This window comes from Arachis hypogaea, chromosome 20, assembly GCF_003086295.3.
Source record: "Arachis hypogaea cultivar Tifrunner chromosome 20, arahy.Tifrunner.gnm2.J5K5, whole genome shotgun sequence".
Classification (NCBI taxonomy): Eukaryota; Viridiplantae; Streptophyta; class Magnoliopsida; order Fabales; family Fabaceae; genus Arachis; species Arachis hypogaea.
Window position 1 is genome coordinate 106,639,939 of NC_092055.1, and position 9,540 is coordinate 106,649,478.

The 9,540-nt window shown below is 28.8% G+C and overlaps 1 protein-coding gene across 1 annotated transcript; it reads left to right on the plus strand.

Annotated features, from left to right (window-relative positions):
• Positions 1-2,170: 2,170 nt before the first annotated feature.
• LOC112782254 (protein MIZU-KUSSEI 1-like) lies at positions 2,171-3,405 on the plus strand. The gene has a single exon (XM_025824598.3). The coding sequence runs from the start codon at positions 2,350-2,352 to the stop codon at positions 3,154-3,156; it is 807 nt and encodes a 268-aa protein (XP_025680383.1). The 5' UTR covers positions 2,171-2,349; the 3' UTR covers positions 3,157-3,405.
• The last annotated feature ends 6,135 nt before the right edge of the window (positions 3,406-9,540 follow it).

Here is a 9,540-nt window from a genome sequence, read left to right on the forward strand (position 1 = left end):
GGTAGAACATGGAGAAAGTGAGACTTGAGAGAAACAAAGCAAATGAATGATGAGTTGTGAGTGAGTTTTCTTTCATTCTTTGAAAGTGTTATCGTAACCCTAATAGAAAAAATATTTTTTTTTGTTTTAAAATGACGCTTTTTTTTTAGCAAAAATAAAAAAAACACACACACAAACTCGCTAACTCGGTCCTAGACTTGCGAGTTTGACCGAATCTAGCCGAATCTAGCCTAATTTACTCAGGATCGAGTCTATACCTGAGTCAGCTCCATTCTATATCTAAACTCATAAACTCGTATGAGTTTATGAGTTAACTCGCAAGTTTGATAACAATGATAAAATATTTGTAAGTGTCTTCTCTATGGTTAGTTATTAAAATATAAATACTATTTAAACCATAACATTATTTTATAAGGCATGTAACGAGTTTCAATTAGGATAGTATTGTTTGCATAAATTTTTTCTTGCAAACTTTTCAGAAAGCACTCTTCGAGGTAGGTATAAGATTTCATTGCCGACCAGGGAATTGAGACTTTGCCCATTTATTAATCTATTAATTTAGTTTAAAAATTAAAAAAAAATTAAATTTTTTATTATTTAAAATTTTTTATTATATATCAAATAATATATTTATTAGTTTTATTTTATTGTTAAAATTATTTAAATCATAATACTAATATTATATTATAAAGTTATTATTATTAATGTATTAATCGTATTTTAATATTTATTATTTATATATTTAAAAATTATATTTGAAAATTATTTATTTAGTTTTATAATAAATAATATCTTTAAATTTGAATAATTTATTAATTAATTTGTACTTATTATACCATATATATTTAATAAAATATTAGAAAAAATATTAATATAATAATAAAAAATAATTTGAAAAAGATATTGTTTAAAGAATAAGGACAAATAAATCCATAACCAATTTAAATTTAAAAATAATTAGACCATTGTCCATTTCTGAACTTAATACATCAGCGTTTTTCATTTAGAGTTGACAGAAAAACACCTACAGAAATCGCATTGTGTCACAGAAGTAGAAAATAAAGACCAAAATCGATCATTTTTATTGTGAAAAATCGCATTGTCATCTTGAGAAATAAACAGAGACTGAATTAGTAATTCACTTTATAAATAAGGTCTTAAGCAAATATTATAAGAAATTTAGTTCTTTTAAAAAACACTTAAAAATTCAAAACACTTTGAACCTCTTTAGCATTAAACATTTGTAAAGAATTCAATTCTTTCTCAAACACTTGTAACCTATTTTTTAAGATTTTTAATAATATATATATATTCTTTAATTTTTTGTTTTTTTAATTTCTGCAATTTAGTTGTGTTTTCGCCTTATAGTTTTTTATCGTCTAATTTAATTTCTTAATTTATGTTGACACTACAATTGAAATATTAAGTATATATAATTCGATCATAATTTTTTTTAAAACTTATATGTAACTGTTTCATAGCTATATTTCAACAACTTTTAAAAAAGTAACATCTCCAAAAAATTTCTAATTTTGATTTTCTGTAATTAGATTTATACATTTAAATTATGGTAGCTACTCTAACGAAGATTTTATGATTGTCATCAGGTGAAGATATTTTATTTTGACTATTAGATGATAAATTATAGGACTTAATTTTTATTTGAAGTAAAAGTATTACCTTTATTCAAAGTGTTGCTAAACAAATAAATTACACTTTTTAAACAAGAATCATCACGAGAAGATGTTTTTGGCATCTTCATAAGAGTAGTTGCCTTAAATTATTGGCAACTACTCCCATGAAGATGGCAAAAACATCTTCTCATGATGATCCTTGTTCAAAAAGTGTAACTTATTTATTTAGCAACATTTTAAATAAAAGTAACACTTTTACTTCAAATCAAATCAAGCCCTACAATCTATCATCCAATGGTCAAAATGATGTATCTTCACATGATGATAATCATTAAATCTTCATTGGAGTAGCCACCTAAATTATTTATATGTATATATATGCATGATGTATTATTTTATATATTTTTTTATATCTTAACGTATATTTTATAAAAGTAATTGATTTTTTCCCCTAAATGAAAAGTAATTGCCCATTCTAAAGGAATATAATGAATTACGGGCATGCTATTTAAAGCATTTACAAGAGTAGCAGGGAAACGAAGGCAGAGAAATAATAGGAAGATGGAGAATTAAAGGACAAAAGATCCATCTTATGCCCGCAAAAGTCTTAACCAAACGTTGACGCCCTAACCCGTAACACCCAAACACACACATCTCAATCTATCTCTCTCCCCCTTCCCTCCATGGCACTGCTGTTCTTGATCTCCTCCTCCTCATGGTTCATGAACATCGTCGTCATCGACCAATGGAGGAGTCAAGATCCGCATCAAACACACCGCAATCCGTATATTATTCTCCACGCTCTTCAACTGCATCAACAAGAACGGTAGCCACACCTCCCACACCACCACCTCTTCCAACCCCTTCCAAAATCTCCCTCGTCCAACCGTCCCAGAAGAAGAAACACAAAATAAAATTCATCCGCGCCGTCCGCTCTGTCTTCCGCTCTTTTCCCATTCTTGCCCCTTCATGCAAGTTCCCAACCCCCGGCGGAGACGGTCCTCACAGGGCCGTCAACCTAAGCGGCACCAAAGTTTGCGGCACCTTGTTCGGTTACCGCAAAGGACGCGTAAGCCTTTCCCTTCAAGAGAATCCGAGGTGCCTCCCTTCGTTCGTGGTTGAGTTATCTATGCAGACCGGTGTTCTTCAGAGGGAGATGGCGGCTGGGATGGTTAGGATCGCCCTCGAATGCGAGAGGCGGCCGGAGAAGGACAAGATAACGATAATGGAGGAACCGTTGTGGACCATGTTTTGTAACGGCAAGAAAGTTGGTTATGCTGTGAAGAGGGAAGCCACAGAGGAGGATCTTCACGTGATGGAGCTTCTCAAGGCTGTATCCATGGGTGCTGGTGTTTTGTTAGGGAGATCTGACGTGGACGGTGGAGATGGAGAGTTCTCTTACATGCGTGCACATTTCGAACACGTTGTGGGCTCCAAAGATTCTGAGACTTTGTATATGCTGAGCCCTGATGGTGTGAATAACTGTGGGCCTGAGCTAACTATATTTTTTGTCAGGATCTAATCTTCTGATTAAGGAATCAAATCAACCATGTAGAATTATAATAACCTGCACTGGCTCTTCTAATTAAGGTTGACGACAACGCTTTTATATGAGATTTATTCACTTTTTTGGTTCCTTGTTGGAATTGATTTTGATTATTCATAATTAGGGTAGTCAAAATTGTGGAGTTATAGCTTATAACTATAGAATGATCGAATTGCAACATGTAACGTCTCTTGTGGTTTTTGGCCAAGTACTTTTGCAGACTTATGCTTTCTCGTGTTATGTTTTAATTGCCCGCAAATTAATGAATGGATTACCGAGAAGAAAAATAAATGGAGGAGAAAAAGAAATGCTACTTGGCTTTGAATCTAGTTAATAAATTAGGGGACGACAGACGGTAAAAATACCTTTATGTGAGGATGATGCTTAATAAAATAATACATAATCACGTATCCTATTTATTTGAGTTAAATAAATTATTAATTGAACCAAAATCAATACATATATATAGGCTTACCACGCAATATATACCCTACCTCCGGATACTTCTGACCAATCCATTCAAGTAGAGTTGTCTACCTTATCTGCTGCAGGTAGGGTAGGGTACGAGTTTAGGATATACCTTACTCTATCATATTCGCACTCTTAATATATTATATAATATATATGTAAAAGTTATGTATATAGTAAAAAAAGTGAGTTTTGTACTCACAGTCTTCTTTTTATAAAAACTTGAAATAATTATTAAATTAATTGATAATCATATTATTTATAATTTTATGTTGAATTTTTTTAAGATTTTATTGTTTTTAATTTTAATTTGAATTTAGTTTTTATTTTTTATTTTATTAATATGTATGAAATTTGGAATTGTTGAGTTTTATATTTATTTGAAATTTTTTTTTGTTTCTGCAAATAGGGTATGGTTTAGAACTTTAGGGTGCGGGTAGGGTTAAGATTGAGAGATTCTCAACCCGCGGGTAGGGTAGGTAGAATTTAAAAAAAAAAATTCAATCCGCAAATAAGATTAGGATAGAATCTAAACCCTTTCCTACCCTACCCATTGCCTGCCCTACATATATAAGACAATAAATTAGATTTTGGACAATAATGATGAGCTAATTTATACTTTAAGCCAATGTCTTGGGCTAGTTCTACTGTTTTTTTTTAGTGAAATTATTTTAATTCAAATAATTAAAATATGAAAATATGCCTTAAGTTATTTTAAGAGTATAAAAATTAGAAAAAAAAAAGAATAAAAAATAAAATGAAAAAAAAAGAATTAAAAAATAATAGAAAAATAAAAATTCAAAAAAAAAGTTTGATCGTTATAGTAACTAAAAATAATACCTAACTTATTAAAAAAAATTTTAAAAATATTTAATTTAAGAAGGATAAAAATGAACCATTTTTAAATATTTAAAATTTAGTATAAGATATAAGTTAAATAAAAATTAGCACTTTTAAATTTTTTTTTTAGTTAGGTAAATTTACTATTTTTATCTCTTTTTAATTTTTTTTTTATCATCTTCCGTATTTTTCTTTTTAATTTTTAATCATCTGTTATTTAGTGCTTTCAATTCCTAGCTATTTTTCTTCTTCTCTATATTTTGAAAAAATATTTAATTTTATTTAAGATGTAAATTATATAAACAAATACAAATAATGTTTGTACTTTCTACTTTTATCAATAATAATAGCATGATTTAACACATTTTAAATACATACAATTAAAAACGTATGTGATATTTGTAAAAATCAAATCATATACGTAATAAAATAATAAAATAGACAATATAATTTTAAGTTATTACGTGAATATTAGATATAAAAACGAGCATAACTTATTGGAATAATTAAATAAACTTTATAGCATACATACAAATATTAATTTTCTATCTTAAAATAATTTAAGGTGTATTATCATATTTTAATTATTTGAATTAAAATAATTTAATTAAAAAATGTCCAAATTTTTTTTTAAAAATTCAGTAAAACTAACCCAAAAAAATAATTTAAAAGTATATATATATATATATATATATATATATATATATATATATATGCATTAATTTTGGATCAATTAATTTATTTAACTCAAATAAATAAGATACATATTACCTTATTAAAAATTATTCTCACAAAAAGATATTTGGATAATCTGTATGTTAGTCGTCCCCATTTTTTTATTATCATTCCAGTTACTTTAAATACACACTCATTCCACCAAATAAGTAGCAACTTTTAATGATAACTTTATGTACCACATGTCATAATATTATTGGTCACTCAAATCATAGTCATATTTAGCTACCAACACCCATGTTATCATAGAAATTACCTTTTTTATAAGGGTGGCAAAATAGAAGTCTGTTTTGATTTTTGATTGAATCTAGAGTTACTACTATGACATTTTCTAAAAACTATTATTCTTTGATGTATTTCCAGTTGTTGCCCAAGTTCTTATATATTCTGCAGAAAGATACCAATAATCTGGATGGCGTTAAGGGTAGCTAATAGAACTTTTTCTATGATTATCTGTTTTACCCGTGGTTTGGGGCATTTCAAACTCAAGACATAGGAGAATTTGTATATAAAATTTTAGATTTTTCGGATGTTGAATGTGTTAATGGCACCTTGAAAAATAGTGGTTACTGTATTGATTTAATAGTTTTAGGATGGTAATGCTCAACCTCTGAAGTACACAGTTCTAAATTGATTAGCTTCCTAATTGGTCAAGATTAGGCATATATTTAGGACTATATAAATGAACTGCTATGGATTATGGATATTTTATTGAGTTATCGTGTCTATGTGTGCATATATTTCGGACATGACATTTATCAATATTCGTCTGACACGCGTATCTATTGTGTCTAATTCTGTCTTAATAAAAAATAAAATTTTTGTTTTGGACAGACTTAGACACACCTAAATATCATCACACATCAGCATGTCCAGCCTTATTCTTAATATTTATTCTTGAAATGAGTTTAGAAATAATATATATTATTATTATTTATCAAAATAAAAAGTATTTTAAATATTTATATAATTAAAAAATATTAAAAGCAGTTACAAATATTTTATATTTTAATATCAATAAAATATCAAAATATTATTGTAATTTATTTTAAAAAATACTTTATATTTTATATATATAACGTGTCTTCATATCTTATAAGATTTTAAAATTCATGTATTCGCATGTTTCATTTCATATTGTGTCCTGTGTTTGTGTCAGTATCCGTGCATCATAGTATTTCTCTACATAGAAGAGGCAGACAACCAAGATCCTATCTTATAAGCTTTTTTATCTTGCAAGGATAATTATTTCAAATATATATATATATATATATATATTAACAAAGTAGCCAATCATTTATATTAAAAAAATTTAAAATTAGAAATAATAAAAATATTTAAAATTTAAATAAAAAATATAATTTAATAAGGTTAGAATTTAGGTTTTAGATTTTAAAATGTAAGATTTAGAGTTTAAAATTTAGTGTTTAAGATCTAAGGTTAATGTTTAAAATTTAGGGTTTAGGATTTAATGTTTAAAATTTAGGATTTAAAATTTAGCATGACGAATAGTGGATCATCGAAGTTGGCTGACAGTGACAACTAGCGGTGATCGACGGCAGCTAGCAGTAGTGGAGGTAGATGGCTTGTGGTGCTAGATGAAATTGTGTTAGGACAAAGAAGGAAAGTGAATAAAAGTTATGTGAAAAAAATTGTGAATAGATGATATTAATTTTTTTTTTGAATTATTGGTTGATATTGGTATTTTTTGTTGGTTATCCAATATAGTTGTTATTCTGAGGGTTACGTGAAACGTTTGTTTGGAAGAATCATCTATATTATTACGTTTAAGAAGATTATTTCAACAATTTTAGTTAATTCATATACTATGAATGAGTCTGAGTGGCTTAAATATTTACGCAACAACCAACCTAAGCTCAAGGTTGACAAGTACAACTCATTACACAAATCTTTAGTTAGGGGAGAAGCTGATGCGGTTTCTTCTGGCCAAAGAATAATTCTTCCAAGAAGTTTCACTGGTGGTCCTAGATACATGTTCAATAATTGTAAATATGCATTTGCCATTTCTAAGTTTTTTGAACATTCCAGTTATTTTATCACAATTACTTGCAATCTTGAATGGGATGAGATCAAATACCTTTTACATGGCACTGGCCTTAAGACGAGGATCGTCCTGATATTACCTCAAGAATATTTAGCATTAAGTTAGATGAGTTGATATCTGATTTCAAAAATAGAAGGTTCTTTGGCAATATATATATATATATATATATATATATATATATATATATATATATATATATATATATATATATATATATACTTTTTGTTCGTATTCTGATGAAAAATAAATTTATACAAATGTGTGCATAGTTGAATTTCAGAAACAAGATTTACCACATATTTACATTCTTTTGTTAATGAACCACAGTATAAGCTTAAATCACCCGATGATATAGACCACGTGATATTAGTTGAAATTCCTTATAAGACTAACATGCTTAGACTTTATCAACTATTGAGAAGTTCATAGTTCACGGTCCATGTAGAAGGCACAACATTAGTAGTCCATGCATGACAAATGGAAGGTGCTCTAAGTTTTTTCTAAAGCCATTCAGGAATAGAAGTATTATTGTCAAGGGTAGTTTCCCAATATATAAAAGAGTAGATAATGGTCATACAATAACTAAGAAGAATGCAATTCTAGACAATTCTTATATTGTACCATACAATCCTGATCTACTCTTAAAATATGGTTGCACATTAATATGGAGCATACATGTCAGAATTCTGCTATTAAATATTTATTTAAGTATGTCCACAAGGGTAATGATAGAGTTACTGCTTCATTTTACCAAACATTTGGTGATGGATCTCCTCTACAAGTTATAGATGAGATACGTAACTACTATGATTGTTGCTACATTTCTGCATGTGAGGCTGCTTGGAGAATATTTGGTTATGAGATTCAGCTTAAAGAACCTGCAGCGATTCGTCTACCATTCCACCTACCTGATGAGCAACCAGTTGTTTTCAAGGACAATGAGAACATTGCTGATATTATTCAATGTGTAGATAGTAAGGTTACTAAATTAGCTGCTTGGATGTTGGCTACTCATGAGTATCTTTTTGCTAGATTTTTAACATATAACAAATTTCCTACAAAATTTATATGGAAAGATGATTCATGCATGTGGTTTCGTCGCAAACAAGGCTTTTTTATTGGATGGCTGAATCATGTTCCACATAGTAATGGTGAGGATTATTACATGAAAATATTGTTAAACATACAAAGAGGATGCATGAGTTTTACTGATTTACGTACTGTGGATGGTGTGGTATACAACATGATCCGTCACCTTATAACTCGGTCTTTATTGTGTATTATGAGTTATAACTCGGCGTTAACTATCATTTATTATTTGCTTGTAACCGACACCTTTATTACCGACTTAATGACCATCATTTCCATCTTAATAATGACCAAACGGTCATAACATGAATATCATTAATTAATTTTATGCCTATAAAAGGCACCAATTTCTATATCTCGACACCGACAGACGGACAACACAACACATGATAACTTCTATTTCATGTCTTACATTCTATATTCATAGAATTATTATAAGGATACACATGTGATAAGTTCTATTTCATGTTTAACATTCTATATTCATAGAATTATTATATACCTCTTAAACACTTACTGACTTGAGTGTCGGAGTGTATTTTGCAGGTACCCACTCCCTTGTTCTCTCATTGCCGACGTATATCTCATCTTGACGGAGAGCTTACAAGTATTCACCGGCCAATCTTAGCAAGAACAATTGGCGTCCACTATGGGGCCGGTAAACTAATTTGCTGCTCCACCGAATAAATTCAAAGAATTTGAATTATATTCAAATATTGAATCAATTTTCAAATAACATTTACATATTTTAGCAATTTATGTGTTCTAATTTTTTTTATTTCTCAACCTCTATTCAAAACTCAGTTTCATAAGACCATATAACATTCATTGAGGATTTTACAAACAATTCATTTAGAATAATGAAATGATTATTGGCACTAATCTTTAATTTGTTACACTTTTTATCAATAATTCGAAGCCTAAAAATATGCACTTCAAACTCCTAAAAATTTAAATAAATCAATGTATGTCACCTACAAAATTTCTTTAATTTCATGTTCTTTAATTACTTGCCATGTTCTATCTTTTTTATTCTTAACCAAAAGCGGAAAGAGTACAAAACCTGCTATATCGTCGCTTATAATTTTGCTTTCAGCTCTTGGGATCATCTACTATAACACCCCGATTTTACACAGAGTTATTCTCAGAAATTTTATGATGAG

Excerpts from the sequence above, each read along its gene's own strand:
- LOC112782254 (XM_025824598.3), top strand. The coding sequence starts at position 2,350 with ATGGTTCATGAACATCGTCGTCATCGACCAATGGAGGAGTCAAGATCC.